At 35.6% G+C, this 23,823-nt stretch overlaps 1 protein-coding gene and 1 pseudogene across 1 annotated transcript in view; one reads left to right on the forward strand and one right to left on the reverse strand.

The window, feature by feature from the left end:
• Positions 1-909: 909 nt before the first annotated feature.
• The window catches only part of NUP160 (nucleoporin 160), a gene marked incomplete at its 5' end in the record, with an annotated part of 40,727 nt that continues 17,813 nt past the window's right edge, over positions 910-23,823 (reverse strand). The window contains 25 exons of the mRNA XM_011357038.2: positions 910-1,986; positions 2,215-2,319; positions 3,221-3,346; positions 4,549-4,690; positions 5,201-5,302; positions 5,958-6,081; positions 6,268-6,378; positions 7,130-7,190; positions 8,041-8,201; positions 10,971-11,076; positions 11,170-11,266; positions 11,363-11,457; positions 11,558-11,653; positions 14,537-14,656; positions 15,279-15,377; positions 15,981-16,050; positions 16,888-17,047; positions 17,755-17,825; positions 18,415-18,548; positions 20,276-20,436; positions 20,517-20,644; positions 21,114-21,279; positions 21,539-21,638; positions 22,376-22,546; positions 22,846-22,929. Of these exons, the coding sequence (XP_011355340.2) occupies positions 1,897-1,986; positions 2,215-2,319; positions 3,221-3,346; positions 4,549-4,690; positions 5,201-5,302; positions 5,958-6,081; positions 6,268-6,378; positions 7,130-7,190; positions 8,041-8,201; positions 10,971-11,076; positions 11,170-11,266; positions 11,363-11,457; positions 11,558-11,653; positions 14,537-14,656; positions 15,279-15,377; positions 15,981-16,050; positions 16,888-17,047; positions 17,755-17,825; positions 18,415-18,548; positions 20,276-20,436; positions 20,517-20,644; positions 21,114-21,279; positions 21,539-21,638; positions 22,376-22,546; positions 22,846-22,929 (2,880 nt within the window). The remainder of the gene's footprint in view (positions 1,987-2,214; positions 2,320-3,220; positions 3,347-4,548; positions 4,691-5,200; positions 5,303-5,957; positions 6,082-6,267; positions 6,379-7,129; positions 7,191-8,040; positions 8,202-10,970; positions 11,077-11,169; positions 11,267-11,362; positions 11,458-11,557; positions 11,654-14,536; positions 14,657-15,278; positions 15,378-15,980; positions 16,051-16,887; positions 17,048-17,754; positions 17,826-18,414; positions 18,549-20,275; positions 20,437-20,516; positions 20,645-21,113; positions 21,280-21,538; positions 21,639-22,375; positions 22,547-22,845; positions 22,930-23,823) is intronic.
• On the forward strand, positions 10,472-10,590 carry LOC111737834 (annotated as a pseudogene).

A 23,823-nucleotide genomic window follows, 5' to 3' on the forward strand; every position in this document is an offset into this window, starting at 1 on the left:
AAGGTCACAAAAATCATAGTGATAAAGCTGGTAAGAATGGTTAATATGAGACTCAGTATGTCATAAACTGTATTAACAGAAATGATATCTACTTTTATTGTCATAGGCTGGTAAGGTAAGGACTTATTACATTTTGTTAAATTATTTAAGAACTATAAAGTGTTCCTATAAGAGTCACACTGTTATTTAATGGTAGTTAAGTACTAAAAAAGGAAGGAGCCGTTTTAACATTTTTTTTGTATTCAGAAAAATGCCTGAGTTGGAAAAAAACAAGGAATAATGATGCTTACATGGACTATTAAAATATAACATTGTCCAGAAAATAAAAATGCAGACCAAAACAGGTGAGAAAAATGAAGTGAGAGAATGTGGGCACCTTCTGCTTTGGCTGGGAATCAAAGTGAGGAAGGTGGAAGAAAACGGACAGAAGAACTGGGTTGGCTCCAGCAAGGGTTCTAGGTCTTGAACCCAAATAGGACAGGAAAAGCTGGTCAGTCTTGTGAACTGCCCCCATGGAAACCACTGCTTTTATCAGCAACGCACATGGACAGGTTTCTGTAACAGGGCTGGTCTCAAATTACTTTTTGACCTCCAGAAATGGCTACAACATGGTTTGATATTTTCCGGATGTGAGTTTTGATCCATTAGTCACTCCTGAAGACATCAGAGTACATACTAAGTGAGGATACATTTTCTGTGAAACCTTTCTTTTGGTGATAAATGTGTACAGAGGTCAAAATATATTTCTGGCCTGAGTTGGAAGCCACAGGTTCATAGAGCTGGAAGGGCAAGGGCTCTCTCAATTCCCAATTGCCTCAAACGCTTCATATTAATCATGGCAGAGCTAAAATGTAAAAAGAACCATACACCGCGATATCTACCAATAACAGTACAACAGGAAAACTCACATTGTTATTTAAAATATATAATGTAAATATGGTATTGATAGTATAAAAATTAAAGGCTTATGAAAAACTCAAGAAAGGTCAAAGGGCATACAAGCAAGTAGTATACAGATCATTTCCTTAAAAGATAAATTTTAACATACAGAATAAAATACAAGATTTTGTTTTTCATTTCTCCAAATTTGTGGGCATGAATGCTTTTGAATCTGACCAGGAATGTTTATATTTTGATCCAATACATTATTAGACTAACTGTATGATCAAGTCCGGCTTGATTATCGTAAATCATAGAAGTTAACAGAATTCACTTTGAAAATCTGTTATTTTCCAAGACGGAGTTCTAATTTTTTCTTAGCTAAGAGTTTACTCAACTTTAGCTTCAGAACCAGATTCAATATAAGATATCTTCTTTGACAGCTGGTCATCATTTTAAGCTTCATCTAGGCAAATTGTTAAATACTTTATTGAAGATCATACAAAAACTCCACAATAAATAATGAAAAGAGTACGTAAAATCATTAGCCTCTGTTCACAATACAGAAAATACATGTCAGTTTTGGACCAAAATAATTCCGTTGAAATACAAAAAGTGATAAGGAAGAATGAAAGGATTTGCAGTGACTGCTTTTGGTGGTCAGCTACAACAAACCAACAACCATCAGCTACTTTGGAAAGTGAAAGTGGGTTTTGATTTGCAGATAAAGAATGTCTTCGGTAGTTTAAAAAAATATAAACTCTAAAAAAGCTTGAGAATCATATACAAAAGCAGCTGTTTGAGACCAAGGTTGAAACCAGAAATTGTGTTAGCACCACCAGCAAGCACAGGTCCTGTGACTCACGTGCACTCCTCTCCTGCACAGAATGGCGACTTGAATGTTGTACACATCATTTACGGGTCTAAAAATCAGGCTGGAGGACAGGGTTCCTGTAGGGTAAAGTCTTAAGCCCTAAGAGGCACCAAGCGGTTACAAAGGCTAGGCAACCATCCAGATCACAAGTTTCGACGATATAATAAATCCCGTGTTGCCGTATCGACTTTTTGCTGGTAGTCCTCCAATTTGTCAAGTATTTTCTGAGACAGCTATAGGAGAAAAGGAAATCATTACAGAAGTCAAGGACCAACAAAGCTTGAGGTTATTAGTCACCAACCAGACCTCCCTTAATAAAGAGGTTAGTCACTCTGCTTTGTTTAATTACTATTCAGTATAGGAGTCTGCTTTGTGATTCTACTGATAAAACTGGACTTCTCTGTTCTCCTTAATCTTTGAGAACTGAAGAGCAAGCTAAAAGGTGTAATTTGGTGACTTACTGCAATGTTGTGACCGTTGGCACTGTTTTCTCCTAGAGCTTGGAGAAGCTGATCGATAGAAGAGTATGGAAGCCACACCATTGGAGCTGTTGCAGACAGTGGAAACTGAAAGGAAAAATATTGTTTGAAGAAAATCTGCAAAGTGAACCATTTCTCCTGGGTAGTTACTGTCACAGGCCCTGATCACAAAAAATGCTTTACTTATTTTTTTTTTTTCACAATAAGAAACTATGAATGTGTGCATGAGTACACACATATATACACATATGAAGTTTGGACCCCCCCTTCTCTTTTCAACTGGGAACTTGTCCTTTTCTCAGTTAAATCAAATATATTTTTAAACTCATGCCATCTCTTATCTTAAAGGAGACCTAAGGCTCCCAAGTTCATCCTATTAAGGATAAACACATTCAACAAAACTCTAAACTGTCAATGAGTGATACTATTTTTAGTCTAAAATTTAGATTGGAATTATCTGGAAAAATATTTGGAAAAGGAACGTTTAACTTTTGAAGTTCTGAATACTTACTTTCCTTAGAGTTGAAGAGCTTGGCTCTACAGTTAACGAGACCTAGATTTTAGACCTACCTCTTCTATTTACCATCTGTCTAAGCTTTGGCAACTTATTTAACTTCCGAGCCTCTCTTTCCTCATGGGTTAAAAAAAAAAAAAAAAAAGGATTAAAACAATCTCTCATGCACTGTTGTAAGGATTAGATGAGAATACACTGGTAGAGACTTGGCAGGGTCTTTGGCACACAAAAAATACCATTTTGTTCTTATTTACCTCCCTCTTCCAAATACTAACTAAAACCACATTCCTTTGATAGAGAAAAATGAAATGTATTCCCATTTTATAAACAGGAAACTGGATCTTGGAGAAAACTAGTTGTATAACTACTAATAGTAAAGGTTAAATCCACTATTCTATAGTTCAATTTATTTTCAGATCCTGGTTTTACTTAGTGTGATGATATAGAATTAAAGAAATGCGTACACATGCCTACCTCAATTCCAAAGTACTGATGTCCTTTCCCCAGAACAGCATCCACATATTCTGAAACCAAATCCACAGCTTCTTCTAAAAGGTCATAGTTTAAGTACAGACGCAGCAACTCAGCAGCATCAACCTTCTGTAAAGAGTCAGTGAATAAGAACATCTGTTTCCACCTTACCTGGGCAATGACCAAAGGGTGTTGAGTGCCTGTCTCCCTTGCATTTCTATTTCTCAATATGAATAAATGAGCACCTTTGTTTACTTATCTTCGTTTATTTATCTTGGGAATGGGCTGGATTCCCAACAGCCCAGTTACCCTTTAAACACCTTGTGAGACCCTATCTGTTAAGGTATTTCTCCTGTTTTGTGATCTAAGATCCATATTAATTATTTTCAACTGTGTCCACGTTAGTGAAAGATACATATTAATTATTTTCAACTGTGTCCACGTTAGTGAAAGTCAACAAACCTTCCCAGAAATGCTGAGAACTAAAAAGACAGAATGTTCACATTAATTCTCAGAAATGTATGACTGACAAATGCAAAAGAAGTTCAAAGAATCACCACTTTAAAAACCTGAGTCAAATCTGTAATAACTTAGGGTGAGAGAAAAGTGAATAGGGCCTCAGTATGGAAGGGCTCTACTTACATTAATTATGATTTCTATATTCTGACTGATCACAATCAACCTTTACCATCTGATTCTCTATTTTCTAACTTAAAAACGAATCGATTTTCTGGATTTTAAGCTTTACACTCTTTCTTTCCCTATTCTTTCCAATTTATTTCAGATACAAGTAGTTCTCAAACCCATGAGTGCATCAAATCAAATTAAGTGCTTGTTAAAAAATAGATCCTGGTCCTAGATCTGATACTTTGATTCTGTAAGTGCGAGACGAGGCACAATAATCTGTATTTTGAAAAAGCCCATTACCCAAATAATTGTAATGCAAGCAATCCAAAAACCCAATTTTGACAAAAACTGAAAGAAACACTGTTATAACTTATTTGAAAACTACTCCACCCGCTCCTGTGAATTTCTTGAGTAATGTATAGTAAATACTGTGTCATGCATATACTCATTGTTCTAAATATATACTCATTGTTCAGTGAGGGCACAAGCAGACATTAACTTACTAACCTGCAGATCTTAAAATCTAATCACCTGGTACTTCATGTGGAACTGAAGTCGAACTGTTTTGTTTTTAGCTACGATTGAGAAGCTGCCCAAAGTGTATGTCCATAGATCACTCTTTTTTTCTTTTTAATCATCTTATGAGGTTATTCTGAATGATAAAGATCAGCTTCTTAGTCTCTACAAGTGAAGATACCACTTACCTTATAACTGTTTATAAGCCAATTTGGCAGAGGTACTCCATGAGACAAAAGCTTGTTGATTACACAGTGGTGGTATAAGTTGTTTTGGACTTTGTACCTTTCCAGGTAAGCTGATAGTAGTCGCCATGCTTCATCTGTAGCACTTGATAAAAGCAGAAAGGACTAATGAGTTCCAGATTCTTAACAGGTATTTACAGTACCATTCAAAGCACATATTTACAAGGAAAAAAACTGCAGAGGTTCACAACTGAATTGATAATATAGCTAAATGGCAAGTAATATTACTAGGGTCAATGCGACTTAAGGGTAGTACTAGAGAAAAACTAAATGACTTAGGCTCTTATATTTCTCTCCCACTAACTGCATATATAACTTGACCATACGATTCACTTATCTTCTTTGTTCCAAATTTCCAAAATACGAACAATACTGAGGTTGAAAGACTCCCAAACTGTAAAATGCTACATTTCTAAAGTGCTAAGCTGCATAATACAAATTGTAAATGCAATTCAAGGAAGGGAAGTTTACTGAGGGTTGTTAGAGGAGGATACCAAACACACTAAAGTACAGACAGGCAGACACTAACTGGGTGCACCAGGGAAGTATCTGGAGGCTAAGCCCCCGCGGGGTCGGGCGAACACCAAGGCTGTACCTGGACTCCTTCGTGGTGATGATGGATGAGAGCTGATTGGCTGCTAGCCAGGCCCAGGCTTCTGCTTGTGCTGTCTCTCCTCCAAACTGCAATTTGATGCATCTGCCAAAAAAAAAGTTCCACATACAAAATAAACTAATTTGCTGAAAAGCACCACCTTATTTTGTTAGTAAAACTAGAGATAAGACAACTTCAGCTCTAGTCTATTGCCAAATTCACTGCTGGGGCACTGGCTCTTCCCTCCCCTCAGAGCCTCATGACTGAATGACCCACAAGGCCATCAATAAATATTAAGAGATAATTTATTTCAAAGAGAAAATTGATGATAAAAAATTCTGAAAGTTTAAAAAATATTTTCAATTCGCAAACTATTTGACTATTATTTAAGTTTAAAGTAACTTCAATACAGAGGATTTTTAAATAATGCTTACAGAAGCCAAAAGATGTCCTAAAGGACTGAAGAAACATGTGCCTTGTCTAAAATGGACACTACTACTTAACCTAGGTTATCTACTGTCATTTGGGAATGTGGGTCAATGCCAGGTCTTCTGATTTCTCAAGAGAAGCTAGAAATCAAGATTTAAAAAATCACGATCAACTAAAGAAACAAAAAATCTTTGTATTGACTAAAGAAAAACACTTCTTTAGAGCACAACTGGTTTACAGGGTACTGGCTCATGTGACCACTGCTACACACTAAGCAACAGTTATTTCTGCATTAGAAAATTAAGACCACAAAAGACAATGTCATACATACTTGAAAGCAAGTCCCTCAAAGATTGGTGTTAAGGGAAGCTTAAAAGTCTGACAGAGCGATATGGCAGTGTCGAAAAGGCCAGCCTGAACCAAGAGAGTGACCATCTCTTCTGCTGATGAACTTCCTGTGGAAACAGAAAAGTGCTATTTAGTGCAACCAGCGGTCTATGCCAATGAGCCCAAAGACCCCAAAGATGGCTTGTTAATGAATATCTCAGAATAACAATGACATGCTTTATACCCGTCTAGCATCCTAGGTCCACTACCTGACCCTAAAATATGCTGCTGGTACTGACAGACTGAACTGTTACCTGCAACTGCAACTGCTGACGGATCATGCTGAGCCAAAGTGAGGCGAATGCGAGCCAGGGAACACTCTTTCTCCAGATCTGCCAGTTCTAGGATTTCAATCTGCCGATTTGCTATAAGCCAAAGACAAACATTTTCAATTTTAAAAGTACAAAAGAAGCGCCAATTAGACTAACTTGACTTGTCAATTTCCATTAAACATTAAGGAACATTCAGTTTAATTTCCAAAGGCATGAAGATGGGGAGAAAACAGAAGGTTCAATAAAACCTCACTTAAAAAATAAAGCAACATCCCTGCTTTACATGTACAGCTGAGTCAAGTCAAAACAGTGCTCTAATAACAATAGCTGCAGTTGGGGAGGTGTTTACTCGGTACTTTACATATAATGTCACTTAACTCTCATGACCGTGAAATATTGTTATCTCTACCAGCAAAAAAGGAACATGCCCAATGTGAGAGGCAGAACTAAAACCAGGAGTGTCCAGTTCTAGAGCCCAGACTCTTTAAGAAAGGGTTATCATGCCTCTGTGGTAATATCAAAGGAACCTGATTAAACAGAAGTTTGGTACTAAGCTGATTTAAATACAACAAGCAATAAAAACACTTTTATAAAAAGCATTTCATGTCTCATACAGCCAAAATTTTCAAAAGGCTATGAAATGACCAACCTTTAGCAGATTAAAATATTGAAAATACACAAAGGAATTTTGCAACATTTTTACAATAACTGCAATATGTATATAATATGTAGTACGCTACAATATATATAATATAAATACTAAATACATAAATATAAATACTACTACTATAATACCACAATATAATTACTGTCCAGCCAAGATCAGTGTGAGACCCCAACTCACTTGGGGCAGCTGTGCATTCTCCATCATGATTCCTCTTAGGGGATGCTCCGGGGCGATCATACTAAAAATACAAACAACCCATTTGTGAAAACTTAGTATTTTATTTCTGATGTCATTAACTGTGATCCAGCGCATCCATGCTTAAATTCTCTCAATATAAACCATGTTTATTTCAACTAGCACAGCTTTTCTTACAAAGCTACTGTAACTAGCAGACAAAGAAATGGAGTTTGTGCCAAGCTGGCTCACTTGGCTATAACATGCTACTGAGTCCAGGAACATAGATTTGATCTCCATATAAACCACCTGATCTTCCTTGGTTCCAGAGTTATAGTCTCCACCCATAACCCTGGGAAACAGCCTAGCAAATGCAAGAACTACTGAATATAAGCAGCTGGGCATATATAACCCCATCAGCACAACAGGAAAAATTGATTCCAAGTGCATGTCCTTTAAAAAAGTAATTGTAGACTGAATTTACAGAAATAAATGAAGTAAAAGTAGCTACTACCATTTATTGAGCACTTTTTGTAGGCCAGGCACTGTCACTGGTCTAAGCAATTTCTACATGTATTACTTCATTTAATACCCAAACATTCCTATAAGGTAGACATTATTCCAATCATCCCTATTTTATGCAAAAGGATAACTGGACAGCAAAAGATTAATTTACCTGAAGTTAGTCTAATCTAACTCCAAAACCACTCAGCAATACTTGTTTTTACAATAATTCTAAACTTGGGAACTAAAGGGGTAGTAATATATAACAACTGAATTACTGCGAAAAGGTTGATTAAGTTCACAATACCCCAGTAGAAATTTTAAATGAAATGAAGCAAAATGAGGTAATAGTTTTGAAAAGACCAAATCAAATAAATGATCTTCAGATTCCAAAATGAAAGTTTTCATACCACTGCACCAGATGCTGGCTGCACAATCCACGCATATTCTGGACGAATAAGTCGTAAACAATTAATAGCAGCCAGGTAACAGTTGCCTTGCTTCTCAAGTCCCCGGAGAGTTCGAACCTCTCTGCCAAGACGCATTCCGTACTCAAACATCACTGTGCCAGCTATGAGGCAACAATAAATCAGACATTAGAATTACAAAAATGTGTTTCTTTAGAGACACAGAATTTGCTTTACTTATCAAATTTAAATTAAAATTTAAAACAAAATTGAGTTTAACTTAAAGCCACAGAAAATCACATTAGTAAGGATGTAGAAAAACTGGAACCCTTGTGCACTGCTGGACAGAATGTAAATTGGTGCAGCCACTATAGAAAACAGTATGGCAGTTCCTCAAAAAATCAAAAATGTAATTACCTTATGATCCAGTAATTCCATTTTTAGGTATATACTTCACAAAATTGAAAGCAAGATCTTGAAAAGATAGTTGTACACCTTTGTTCATAGCAGCAATATGCATAATGGCCAAAAGATGGCGGGAACCCAAGTGCCCATTGATGGATAAATAAAATGTGATATATGTATACAATGGAATACTATACAGTGAGAGTCTTAAAAGGGAAGGAAATTCTGACATGCTACAACATGGATGATCCTTGAAGACACTATGCTAAGTGAAATAAGCCAGTCGCACACACAAAAATACTGTATGATTCCAGTAGCCAAATTCATAGAGACAGAAAGTAGAATGGCGGTGGTTGCCAAGGGCTGGGGGAGAGGGGAATGGAGAATTGTTTAATGAGTATAGAGTTTCAGTTTGGCAAGATGAAAAAATTGGGGGGATTGGTTGCATAATAATGTGGATATACTTAATTAACACTACTGAACTGTACACTTAAAAACAGTTAAGGGGGTAAATGTTATGTGTATTTTACCACACTTAAAAAAACTGGTTTCTGAATGCTAATAACTCTTGTTTAAAAAAGTAGCATATTGTTTACTACGGGTAATAAATTATCAACTTATGTTTTAACACAAGATTAAAAAAACAATGGGATGTTGTTTAATGAGTATAGAGTTTCTGTTTTGCAAGATGAAAAGAGGTCTGGAGATTGGTTAAACAGTAACACAAATTACTTAACCTTATCGAACACTTAAAAATGGTTAAGATAGTAAAGTTAATGCTTTATATACTTTACCACAATTTTTAAAAAATCATGTAAAATGTTAGTTTTGACTTTTAGGTACTACATTTCCAGACAGGACAGAAGATTAGCTTAGAGAGCTAGTCTCAGCCAAACTGTCATTTAACCCCAGCCAGGATTCTGAGACCAAGAAATGTTGGCATGTTCTGCTCAAGAACACACTCTTATTTTTATAATGCTTTACACAGGTTGAAAAAAAATATTTTTTTGAGACAGCATGGGACTCCAGAAACTAAACAGCATTTAAAAATTCTCTTTCAGTTTTCAAAAGAAACTATTTTCATTCCAATCAATATTTTTGAATGCCTGCAATATGTAAGGCATTTTGTTAGAAAAACAGCCTTGCTCAAGAAAGACCTGGACATTAATCTAGCTAAACTGGTATTAAACAGACTGATGTAATGGATGTTGTTATTGTGGAAGCAAACAGTGGGAGATCTTTAACCTGTATTTCCCTTCCTGTATGAGTCAAGAAAATAAAAAATGTGCAAACATGTTCAGCCATTAGGAATATTAAGAACATGCCTACAAATTATTTCCATCCATTTTTTCCAATGAAAATTAGCAAGAAATCTAATGAAAAATTCTGAGTGAAAATGGTATAAAAATGTTAGACGTTCCAAAAGGGACTACAATGCTTATCTTGTAAAGTATGATCTTAACACAGACATGCAATTCTTTCGTTTTAGCTGTTCTGATAAAGACTTTGGTCATCATAGAAATTCCAATTAAAATATATTCTACAAAAATGACTGGACTATAGTCTTCAAAACTATCAGTGTCCTTAAAGGGAAAGTAAGGCTAAAAGAAGTGATTCAGATTAAAAGAGACTATGATGAATAAATGCAGTACATGATTCTAGATCAGAGAGTAAGGAAAGTAGTGAGGAATGTACTATTAAATAAAAATCATTATGACAATTGGCACAGTTTAAGTATGAGCAGCACATTAGATTATAGCACTACATGTACATTTAATTCACAAAATTCGTTACATTTCATTAATTTGATAATTGTACTGAGATTATATAAAAAAACGTCCTTAGGAGGGAGACACATGGGAAGTATTTCTGCATTGAGTCCTGATGTCTGCAACTTACTCTCAAGAGGATTAGCAAAAATAAGTAAGGAAGAAGAGGTCAATGCAAAATGGAACAGGAACTCAAAAACCAGCCACAAGAATGCAAGATGCCTGTACAGAAAAAGTTTCTTTTATAATCAGATAAATGAGTCTATGGCCATGCCATCCTGAACAAGCCTGATCCCGTCTGATCTTGGAAGCTAAGCAGGGTCGGGCTTGGTTAGTACTTGGATGGGAGACCGCCTAGGAAGATCAAGTGCTGTAGGCGTAAAAAAAAAATAAGGGATTGTAAACTGACAAGGTCCTTGCAATCTGTGAGGTCAATCAATGGTTCCCTTACCTAAAAAAATTAAAAAAAAAATAAATAAATAAAATCAGATAAATGATATATGTATAATGCCATCTCACTGGAAATGCTTCACGAATGTTCTAGAATGAAAGCACGTATCTTTAATGTTAACATGTAATCTTCAAAAGGACAAAGCTTATCTTGCCCTTAAACATAATTTCCCCAAATGCTTGTAGAGAACACTTGTCCAATGGTAAAAATAAGGTAAAAATTACATAGGTCAAACACAATATTTTTGTAAAACATGATTAAACTGATAAGGTTGACTCCAAGTATAACTGTTGGTTTCAACTGCTTACCCTTTCGGTAATTGTGGCGATAGATGTGAAAGGCATATAGAAGCTCATAGTAATTATGAGTCATAAGGTCTACAGCTCTGGCACGTGATTCAATTATTCCCACAACCTAAGGAAGGGGAAGCAATCAGATATCAAAGTTAGAAACTATCAGGACAAGCACCATAGTTGTGTCCGGTCATCAGGGGAGAAATAAAATTACCTCATTATGCAGATTCACATAGGGAAACTCTACAAGATCCTGGAGCTGAGAGCGTTCACAGAGAACCACTACCAGCTGTCGTAAACAATCCAACTGCCTAAGAAGAAAAAAGGGACACGAGGGTGAACTGTCTTAGTGGATTAAACAGGGTTGGCAAATCGCCTTCTCTAAAAGGCTGAGGCTCACTACCTACCTGCTGGAATCAGGAATTTGGGTTAAGGCCTCATACGCTTCGCTATTGTGACCCAAATCCAAATGATGTTTGAAAATGCATGTCCTTAAAGTAGCCTAAAGTATCAAAAATATGGAGAAAAAGGACAACTGAAATTAAAATATCACATCCATGACAAACCTCAAGAGAAAGAACTAGATTATAGTTAGTTCTTACCTGACTTTTCCAGTCATCGCCTGCTTCAGTAATTGCTGATGTAGCCAACTGAATAACCAGTTCAGGCAAACCAATAACATCTAGTAGACGTAAAACCTAAAGAGAAATAAAAGAAATTTCCATTAAAATTAATATGCTAGTGCACTTCAAATTGAAATATAACTTTAAATCAATTAGATAACTTGGCAAAGTCAAGATTAAATCAAAAGTGCTAACAAGATGAACAGGATTATCTGGTCAATATTTAAGATTTTCCTTTAGATTCTACTGTTCAATAACAGGCTTGTTGTAAAAACTTTCTATTGGTCTTTTCTGTTCTCAGCTCTATCCTCAGTGCTCAGGATATAATAGGCTCTCAGTAAGTACTTGTTGAATGAAGGAACAAAGACAATTTCACTACTATTCCTATTGCTGTTTAGGTCACAGATGAATTTAAAGCCTAGTAAATAAATTAACACCACCGCCTTATAAAAACCCTAAAAAATATACATTAATGTTTGATACAACTCATTTCTAATACAACACGGAACAGCGCTCTTCAAACTTTTTAAATTGTCCACTCTATTAACAACGTCTGTGTAATACTCCTCCTTACGTGCACATTTATACACACATTCTCTAATATGTGTATAACACACTCAAAATATAAATTTATAAAGAATGAAGGATAAAAATAGCTTAACATTATATTTATTAGTACTTATTATTTGCTTTCTTTTCTTTATTCACAGTACAAAAACATCCTTTTTTTGTTCTGGATGCTTAGTTTTTTTTTTTTAAGGTTATACTTTTCGTTGAAGTATAACATATACTTAGAAATGTAAACAAATCCTAAGTATATAGCTTGTTGGCTGTTCACAAAGTAAACATATTCATGTTCCCAGAACCCAAATTAAGATAATATATCAGCACACCAAAGCCCTCATGTTACTTCCTCCAGCCACTACTGACTTTTAATAGTTTTGTTTTTAATTTCATGGAAACAACCTTATGGTACGTATTTTTTATGTCTGCCTTCTTTTGCTTGACATGTTTGAAAGACTGATCTATGTTATTACATGCAGCAATTCATTTCATTGAAAAAATATACCATAATTCATTGATCCATTCTGTTAATGAACACTTGAGTTGTTTCTCGTACATGACTTTTATGAATATGCTGCTTGGAACATAATCACATAGCTCTTTTGGTTAGTATGTCTGTCTGTCTAGATATATTTAGAGCTGCAGTTACTCAGTCATAGAGTATGACTGGAGCTACCAGATACTGACAGTTTCCCAAAGTGGCTGTAACCGATTTATACTCCACCACACGTGATTAGGATGCTAAATGTCTTGATAATTTTCATGGTTTTGTACTATCTTGAATTGACATTTCAATTCAAGGTATACTTACTTAGATTTTAAAATAGCATTCCTGAAAAGTTCAATTGTTTCTGGCTGATTCTTGTCAGATCTGATTATAGACTGTCACTGTTTTTACCTTGCAACATGGCTGATGAAGAGCCTGTGTCAAAGGCAGAAGTGTTAGCCCTAAATTTTCTTCATTTGGTTGTACTTTCTTTGTTATTATAATCTTCAATCTGGCTTCATTGCAAACATTTTAAAAGCCACGTCCATATTGTAAAGGTGATTTTCATGAAGATTAAGCAATATAATGTGTAATCAATTTAATCAGGCAAACGTAACCTAATGAAATCAAATGACGAGTATGCCATTATGCACCACTGCCGCTAGCTGTGGCACACTCACTCTTCCCACAGATGCCTAACTTGAGACTAAGTGATAAGTGACCACGTGGTAAAAGGACCAACTAAAGGCACCAGAGTCAATCCTTATATTAAATATTAGCACATCTTGATTTATTTCTGTGAGCGAGAATTCTAGTATTTTCTTTCCAAGCCCCACTGTGGCGTCTACTGGAGCAGTGATTCTTAACTTTTTTGAACTCTAAATCAGTAACTTTCTTCTAATGAAAGCCATCAAGCCTCTCTACAGAAAAAACAAAACAAAATATTTTGCACATAATTCCAGGGGATTTATTGATCCTTCAAATCTATCTGGCCTCCTATTAAAAATCTTTAGAATTCAAAATAATTTTCTCATTAGTAGAATGGTAGAAAGTTATTAAGAGCTACAAATCTATTTTAGTATAAATTCATTTATCTCTTTAACAAGCAATGAACAGCCCTTGGTTGCAATTACTTTTGGGAGGGAAATCCAGATAACAAATAACACGTAGATACTTAAAAATACAATATCAAGAACAGCCAAATGTTATAAAGAAGAATAAGGTGGGCAAGGAGATTGAAAACCATGCCTCAGTCTGCATGTGTGTACCTATGGGAGAGAGAACAAGCAGGCACGAGAGCGTGAGCACAGAGTTATTCCACACAGGTGAGGCAGGGAGGAACTTGCTGAGGAGGTGACACATGAGCAGTGACCTGAATGAAATGAGGGTGTAACAAACCTGCCTATCCGGAAGAAGACTATTCCAGGCTGAGGGAACAGCAGAAAGAAAGGTCCCAAAGGAAAAAAGGTATGTGCCTGGCTTGCAGGAGATGGTAGAAAGGCCACTATCGTTACAGCTGAGTTACCAGAGGAAAGACTGGTCGGTGGAAGGGTCAGGAGGGTCACCCACCCGAGGGCCAAAGCATGAACTAAGGCCACATAAACATCACAGGTTAACTCTTTGAGATAGCGGCAAGACTAATATTAAGTAATAAAATTCTAACGATGACTGGGCTAATAAAATTATATCATGAAGCGTACTTCGTTCAAGTTAAAAACACTTATCAAATTTAATTAAAATGTTTCTTTAATTTCTCTTTAGAGAAATTAAATTCATTTTCTCTTTAGTTGGAAGTTCAGGGAACTATTAAATTTCTATATTATTCTCCAAAAATACCTAAGTAATACATTTCAGATACAGTTCTACATAGGGTGGGGGAAGAAGGGCCAAACCATGACATAAAGCACCTTATCATAATACTGCAGCCTAGGGGTGGACACGACCTCCCCATCCTCTGACCGGATCAAGCGATCCAAGAATTCCTCTTTGCCCACTTCAGATGCTGCCTGGCAGAAACATTCCAGAGCCTGGAAAATAAAAAAACGCAAAGTGACTTATAGTGGATTGTTCTAATTCTAGGTGCCTATGTACGAGGGAAAGCCAAAAAAACCCCACCCCAAATTGTTTAAGACTGCTGACTATATTCACAAGTTCTGCCATTCTAAATTCTATCTGATGCATTACTTAATATTTATTTTATCTTACTTTTAAACTTAAATGCTATTAAGAAGTAAACTTTAATAACTGATGGACAAATACACAATAAAGCAACTACAGCAATATGTTAACATTTGTAGAATTTGAGTGGTAAGTATATGATTGTTTAATGGGGAAAACAGCAGCATTAAAAAAAAGGTATAATGAACATATAATTGAGAAATAAATTTTATTTACAAAAATGTACCCCTAAAAACATTTGCACAAGGGTAGGAGGGCTTTACTGTTTTCTTTATATCTTCCTCTGTCCTAACTATTCTGTAAAGTACATAAAGCCGAACAGTCCGCACAGGTATATCGTGGCCCTCTATGACACTCGTAATCTTCTTTATCCTTATCTAAAGGATTCTATGCATCCCCTCCCACCTAGTTAGGTGGAAACTAAATGTTCTCCTTGCACTAAAGTTTGTTCATCACTCAAATGCAGTTTACCTTCTGTCCCTCTCCTGTAACCAGGTAACATCGTCCCAGCATAAATCGACAGGAACCAACATTGACTTGACACCAGGGATGTAGCAGTTGAATATAATCCTTAAAGATATAAAAGGTGCTTTCTGATTAAGAAAATAAATACTATTTAAGGAAAGGAGATACTCATTTCCAAGTTCTTCACAGAGCGAGAGAAGATAGTGGCCAATCAATACAAAAGTTGAATTTCCTGAAATCGCCTGGAGAGTAAAACCTAATCCCATGAATCAATTCTCCTATTAGCCTATGAGACATTTTAAGAAAGCAAACAGGACCCCAATAACAATAACACATGTAAACACACAAAGGCTTTCTACCTTTTCTAGCCATTTTCTACCTTTTCAATTTTGGTATTTACTGCTTTAATGACTAGATTCCAGTAAAAGATTAATATGAAGACAATGGTATATTTGTTTTACTACAAAGAGAACTTAATAGAGATTATTTTAAAAAGGGGCTCTTTCAGAAAAAATTGTATTAGGACTGATATCATAAAGATGGAAGTAAAGATAATCTCTGGAGTATCTTTTGATGCAATCATTTATAAATTATTATGGTTCTTATTATCAGCACAATTAAAATGAAGGTAATATTTACAAAGAAAAAAATTCCAGAAATTCCATTCTTTACAAAAATAAAAAATCTGAAATATTCGATAGTACTCACCTGCAATTGTATATACTGACAATTTCCCATCAAACATTCTAGAAAGAGGCAACCGGGATTGCTAGGCCATCTAGTCACTAGTTAAGGAGATTTTACTTTTCAAGCAAAGCTTAAACATCCACATTGGGTAGTCGAACTCCATGAAATGGCTTAATTTTAAAAAAAGGTACAGATAAAGTGGCAGAGCACAATTCTTTTGACATAACTATGTAACTTTAATACTAGACAAAGATAATGAAAAGGTCATATACTAGGATACTACTCACCTAGATTAGAACTCAATTATTAACTACGAGATAAATCACGTATTCCACCCCTAGGTGGTCATTTCTAATTCTAGCTGATAAATTGTATGAGACTGCTGTTGGTACTAGTGAACACCCAGCATCTAACACAGTCTCTAGCATACAGAGCCATTCAAATACACTTGATGAATATATGCTTTAAAAGAGAACTAGGTATTAAATGTGTGCACACCAATAAAATGTGGCTCAACTCCTGAGCAAAAAAAAAAAAACACCCAAAAATTGGGATCACATTTGAAAATAAATATTATCTCTTATTGGGGGATAAGGACCCAACCTCGCTAAAAATCTTCACTATGAAAGCAGAAGAAGAGCCTTAGACCAGCGATCCCCAACCTTTCTGGCACCAGGGACCGGTGCTCCTATGAGAATCTAAAGCCTGATGATCTGAGGTGGAGCTGAGGCAGTGATGCTAGTGCTGGGGAGTGGCTGCAAATACAGAGAAGCTTCGCTTGCCAGCCCGCCGCTCACCTCCTATTGTGTGGCCTAGTTCCTATCAGGCTATGGACTGGTACCAGTCCATGGTCTGGGGGTGGGGGACCCCTGCCTTAGACTATTTAGATAGAAGAAACCTTTCTAGTGGCTTTTAAATAAAAGGATACAAGAGCTGCAATAAATAATTGGTGATTGCAGTAATCATCTCAGGCCAATTCAACCCAGTTTGGCTCAGAGGTGCCTTTGGTTGAGAGAAGAGATGAGATATAATGTGTTTTCTGGCAACTTCTTGGAAGAATAATTCCACAATTGTCTGAGGGCAAGATACTTAAAAAGAAAAAGTTATAACAATCACCGACTTGTGATAGTAATATCGATTTTTCAATTAAGACAGTCTACAAATTCATTTTATGGCCATAACAAAGAACATTTATTATTTCAAAATATAAAATGCATCATTGGTATAAATGGCAATAAAAATAAAAGCAGTTTGTAAACTGTAAAGTACTGTACCAATGCAATAAAAAAGCCACTTAAATCAACACTGCAGTCATTTCTTTTCACTAGTCTCTTATATATCTTCCCTACAAAGTGTTGACAATAAGTACAGTCCCAAGTGTCCAAGTGTTATGCCACAACAACACAAAACGAATTCTCCAGAACGGTTCTCAAGCAGGAGCGGGGCTGCTTCTGAATATCTGCTGATTATACGAGATTACAAAAGCTACCGTAAAGTAAATTTAAAAAGGGATTTTGTTAAATTTATCAGTGGAGTATCAATATACAACCAAAAGGCAGCAGTGTGAATACACATACACACAAGATCTTTCATTTATGTCTCACCGGGACTACAGTTTCACAAGACCCCTTGTCACAACCAGGGGTCTAAGGCCACAGCTTACTTATTACACCCTCTCACAGTGACAGCAGCACCTAGCCAAACTTTTTATAGCAAAGATGGCAAAAGACCCGTTCAGTGAATATGCAATAAGTGCCACATTTAAAATCAAATGCATACACAATCCAATCCTTACCAAACTTATTTGCCATTAAAGCACCAGAGTCAGTTAGTTCCAGTACTGATAAGTGTTGGAGATTAGACTCCCTGTGAGAAAAAGGAAAAAAACAGCTTAATAACTTCTCCTATACCAAATATCACTTCAACCAAGTTATCCTATCAAGAACACTGTTATTGTAATTAGCAAACTGAACATGAAAACTCTATTCAAATCATGAAAAAATCCAGAATAGTTATAGTTTAGATTGTTGCCCTCAATATTACTCAGTGATCCTTCAATGAAAAGCCAGAGCAGAAATTTCTTAGATTTTACCTGTCAGAGAAAACGATGGTTTATTTGATTGAAAATGTGAATCCTGTGTTGAATTTTTTCTTCTTTTGGTTATAAAGAATCTTAGTTTCCCTTTAATAACTAGTACAATGTTTTGTGTGTGGCCTAATTTTCCCTCCGAACTCATTTTATCATTTTGCCTTCAACAGGATTTATCTTTATGTCATACACACACATATATAATATATAATAATATACAGTTGTCATTTTCATTCTTGTAAGTTGCCTTTGACCTTTAGAAAATGAAGCATCTAAAAGCTCTCTGAGTTTTAAAGACAAAATATGTGACAGCATAATGTTTATAATTTTTATCTTACAAGACAATGAAAAAAAAAATAAACTCACAGTGTGTCAACTGGAACATCAGTTGCCAAGCACTGACTTCCCCACTTAATGAGGTAATAAGATAAGAGTAGGGGAGCTGTTCGATGTAGTAGGTCTTGCTGAGCTTGAAAAAGCTGACCGACTCCCAAAATCACCTACGTGTAAGAGGTGGGTGGGTGAGACAGTAAACAGCAATTAGTAATAACTCTTACAGTTTAGATGGAGACAAAATATAATCATAAATACAAAGGGCATATAAAAAAGCAACATGTATACATAAATATAAGCACACATCTATTACATTTTGGGGTAGCAGGTGGCAAAAATATCTACCCAAGCAGTAAATATAAAAATAATCAAAAACAGCTCACCAAGTCATGGAAGCTGATGGTGGGGGAAAAAAACCCTTAAAATGCTTAACTTTCATTAAATCTGTGGATTCAGAACTGAAGAAGAGAAAAAGAGAAATCTAAGTCTTTCTGGTCTTGAGTAAAAATAAGTATGACCATTTGAGGAAAATTTGGCAATAAAAGCCTTAAAAGCCTTAAAAACTGCGCCTGTGACCAATTAATTCTAGTTCTTAGACCTATCCTAGAGATATCATCAAAGGTATAAAGTTATAGCTATAAAGGAAAAACTGGCAACAATCTGGATGGCCAGAAATGAGACTGAATTAAAATTGTACTAGATAACAATTAAAAGTAACGTTACAGAAGAATATGTAATAACATGAAAATGCTGATGAAATTTGTAAGGTGGAATAAAAACCACCAGATTACAAAAAAAATACACATAACGTATACTAATTTTATAAATAAAACAAAAAATGACTTGCACAGGAAAAAAGGGTGTACACCAAAACATAAATAGTGGTTATCACTGTGTAGAAAGCTACAAATGAATTTCTATTTTCTTTTTGCTTACATGTAAAGGCTTATAGACAAAAAGTCTACAATGAATTTCTATTACTTCTGTGTTTAGGAAAAAATGACAAAGATTATAATTAAAAAATCCAAAAAACACTAAAGAAATGGAAGAATCTATTAAGACTGAAAAGAACTTAATAAGGGCTGCCCTAAGTGATGGACTTCCAGGAAAGGTCCTGTTGCTCCCTGGTGGCCCTAAGCAAATAATCTTCCTAAATGTTTTTCCTTATTTTCACCTGAAATTGTACCATAAACAATGTATCTGAGTTAATAAATCCTGATTTAAAAAGGATCAGTATCTCCGGGAACTCCAAAGACCTTTACATACTAACATGAAATAGTTTAATCAGATTGCTTGTCAGGCTCAGAAGAGATTACTGATGAAGAGACAAAAGGACTTCTGGCTGTGGGCAGAAAGGTAATTTTTGAGCATGGAACATCCAGCAGGGTGGGAGACAAGGACTGCAGGATGTCTGGTGTACAGTCTTTAGTCTGGCAACTTAAGAAGAACAGGATGGAAAAGGAAGCACAGAATGGCATTGGGAGAACCCTAATGACAAACTCCCCAATCTCAAAACTGCGCTTCGGGTAAATCCTGTATTGCAGAAAGAGAGAAGTTCTTTTCCTTATTCTCTCCTCCACAGCTATCATATCCAAAATAGTACCAATAATACTCAATTTTGGGAGAGACAATTTGCGAACATTTCCCACCACTAAAGGATAATAGTGAGACAATCTGCTTCACCTATGTTCTTGATTTATAATTTCGGATTACGATGCTTACTCATTCCTAATTCAACAACTATTTACAGAGCACCTACTAAGGGCCAAGCATGGGGGACAGAGCAGTGAACAAAGTCAAAAGTCTCTGTGCTGGTAGAGCTGACTTTCCGTTATGTGCCTTAGGGTTACACCAAGTTTCAGATTTCACAAGTTTTCCCTTGAGTAGTACTTACTGCATCTCCTAGCCTCATTAATAGCTGCTGCAAGATCAAAAGGTCTCGGCAGATGAGGAAGCGAGTACTGGCAATTTTACACACGCCTCTGCACACAATATACCCTGCTGTGCTACTCCCATAAAGCTGGGAAAGATTCATTCGAACATTCAAAGGCTGGGCTGTAATTTACAAAAAAAAAAAAAAAGTTAAATTTATCAGATTTTTAGAAATCTTAGATATCTTTGTTGTTGTCATTTACCTGGATTAAAGCCCTTTTCCATTTCCACTTCTGTTTCATAATCCATTTCCCGTATGAGAAGCCCAATGGCATGGACTGGGTTCCTAATTTCCTGAAGTTTACTACAAATGTCCTCCATTACATTTTCTCTATAAGGGCAAGCAGAAAATTCCTATTACTACCAAGACCACATCAGACAAACCATACAAGTCCTGAAAGCTAAATGCTCTATGAAACAGGAAAACCAGCCACATAACAAAGGAGTGGAGATAATCACTCTGACATATAACATACTTTCACTCCATGTATTAAATTTCCCCTCATTTTTTCAACAAATGACAATATGAATGTGAGAAAAATACTTTTGTGCTTTAGAATTTATAGGTCAGTTAATAGTTACTAGCTAGACTATAATTTATGAGTCTGTTTTCAGACCTGAATTCATGTGTTACATTTTATGTTTAAAAGCCAAAAACGTCTATTTAGAATAAGGGCAACTCCCTATAACTTTAAGCCACTACTTTGTACATACTTGAATGTACATGAAAAACCTGACTTGGGCACTAAAAATTGCTAAATTTCCATTAGGAAATGCACTTTACCCTAAATTCTCCTTACACATCAGTAGTGATCAAATCTTCCAGAATCTGTTCTGCAGCTTTTTCTGGAGACTGTAGGTTGTAACAGCTCATCTCCATCATTACTGACATATCCATAGTCACTGACTCTCCAATCAGCCGAAGGCATTTTATAAGACATATGACATCCCGAGCAACATCCACATCTGTGAGAGAAAGTTAACATGTCTCAAGCCAATGAAGAGCTGATTAATATTATGCTAATATAAAGTAGTAATAATTAAATGCCGAGGACCTATGTGAGGTCTTGGAGATGCTTAGGCCTCTTAAGTTTTCCTTAAAATATCTACAATGTGACCTGATCAGGAAAGGTCACAGTGGCAAGCAATGTTTTTTGCATCTATTTGAAATAAAACATAGGGTTCATATAGAACAGGGATTAAATATGGACATAATAACTATTACCATCAGATATAGTCGTCTCATCCTCTGTCAAAAGGCTCTCATCAGGCAGGAGATACAAATGATCCACTAAGGAGGAAGGCACAAAGAAAGACAGGTACCCCTGGAAAAACAAATCTTCCAGTTATATTCTTTTCAGTGAATGTTTAAAGGTATAAAATTATGAACCAAATCTTATCACGAGGAAACATCAGACAATCCAAATTAAGAGACACTCTAAAAAACAGATATAGTCTTCAAAACATGTTTATGTCATGAAAGACAAAGAAAGGCAGACGACAGTTCTTGATTTAGCTAAAGAAACATGACAAATAAACATATGCAAGTTCTTGGACTAGATCCTAGATCAAGAAGAAAAATTATAGGCACAACTGGTAAAATATGAATATGAACTGTATATGTCAATCAAGTTGCCTGATTGTTAAATTGTGCTGTGGTTATATAAGAATATCCTTGATCTTTGATATATACTAAAATATATAACGTCGATGGGGCACAATGTCTATAATTAACTCTCAAGTGGTTCAGGAAAAAAATTATTGAAAGAAGAAAAGCACGTGAAAGTTAACAAATGGTGCATCTGGGAATACAGAAGTTCTTTGTGCTATTCTTTTAACTCTTAAATCTTAAGTTTGAAATCACTTCTGTACAAGAGATAACTAAAATGCAAAAAGGTATAAATAATGCAGAAACTATCTAAGTACAAATAAACTATAATTTTAGGAAAAAAACCAAAAACAAAACAAAGTCCTAAAAGCTAACTGCAACATACAACAGACTAGCATTATGAAAGACCCAGTGAACTGTCTAAAGTTTTTCTGTATGCTTCAGTTCCCTTACTTTTTTCAGCAGGCACACCATATTTGTGTGTGGATTCAAAAGTAGGGCAAGAGGATGAGAGAGGGCTTCTTGATACTGAAGACAGCAGGCATAAAACTTGCACCAGAATTCCCGTTGTAAATTTCGAAACTCTTCCTGGGAAAATTCATACTCTGTTACACTTCCTTGGAGCTGGCAAAGAAAATAAAACAAAACAAAACTTGATACCATTTAAAATCTTTCTACCCCCAAAACATGACAGTCTAGTATTTTACTAAGCTACAGTCAATGAATATTCCTTTAATATTTAATAATGATACATATGCATTATAAGCCATAGACTATATAAATAGGTATCTAGTTCTCTAAATAAAAGGTTTAAACATTTATACTTCCTACTAACAAGTTCCAGTGAATAATTTAACAGTTCCTCAGTATCAACCTGCCAACATCAAAATGGAAGAATATATTCTTCCTTTACCCAAACTCACCTCACTTTCAACAGCTAAAGTAACTTCTTTCTTTAGTTCACTCCAGGAAAGGTCTAAATTCCTCTCAGTTCCTCGACAGAAAATCTAAATTTAAAGGAGAAATGTGAGTGGATTATATAATACCCAAAACTGAATGAAAAATACTCTAGTTTTAGAAGGCATTGAGGCAACAGACAACAATCCAAGAGAGACTGTACATGTGCAGAATACACATTTAGCCCTGACGCTGTCCATATAATTTCTGTAAGTGAAAGTATAGCAAGTTTGAAAAAGTTTACATAGACCAGAGTAACTACAGAAATCCACAAATATAAAGGAATTATGGATTCTTTCAATTCAATAATGGAATTGGGCACATTTGAATCATTACAAAAAGCAAAAAGAAACAGAACAGCTATTGCTTAGCCAGAAGAAAGCTGTAAGACGATACTAAATATATACATCCTGAAACTGGCACAGAGGTAAGCTAAAGGAGTGATGGGGGTGCTCACTACTGGCAATAATTCTGCAAAAGGAAAGCATCTGATTAATGTCTTACAGATAATTTAATGTCTCACTGTGCAAGAGATAGCAAGAGAAATAGTATCATACATTTGATTATTGTTAAAAAGGAAAAAGTGCTGATGAGATGAAAGAAAAAACACCATAGGACAAAGTGACCATGTCATTCTGAAGTTTTTTTTGAAAGAAAACATGAAATAGATATTCGAGAATATACCTAAAAGAAAAGTCCGGGGTCTAGAAACTATATTACCTGAAAGTTACAGAACTGGGTGTATTTAGTCTGGAGAAAGACAGTATATTAAGAGAGTCTTAAAATATCCGAAGAGTTGCTTTATATTAGAGAGACATGTTCCAAAAAGCTCCCAAACAAAGAAGCCACCAAAAGGATGGGGGTTAAATTTCATCCAATACTGAGAAGAACTTTTAAATGACACGATTTGGGAACAATAATTCGCAAGAGCTAGTGAGAAACTC

This window comes from Pteropus vampyrus, unplaced genomic scaffold, assembly GCF_000151845.1.
Source record: "Pteropus vampyrus isolate Shadow unplaced genomic scaffold, Pvam_2.0 Scaffold31, whole genome shotgun sequence".
NCBI lineage: Eukaryota > Metazoa > Chordata > Mammalia > Chiroptera > Pteropodidae > Pteropus > Pteropus vampyrus.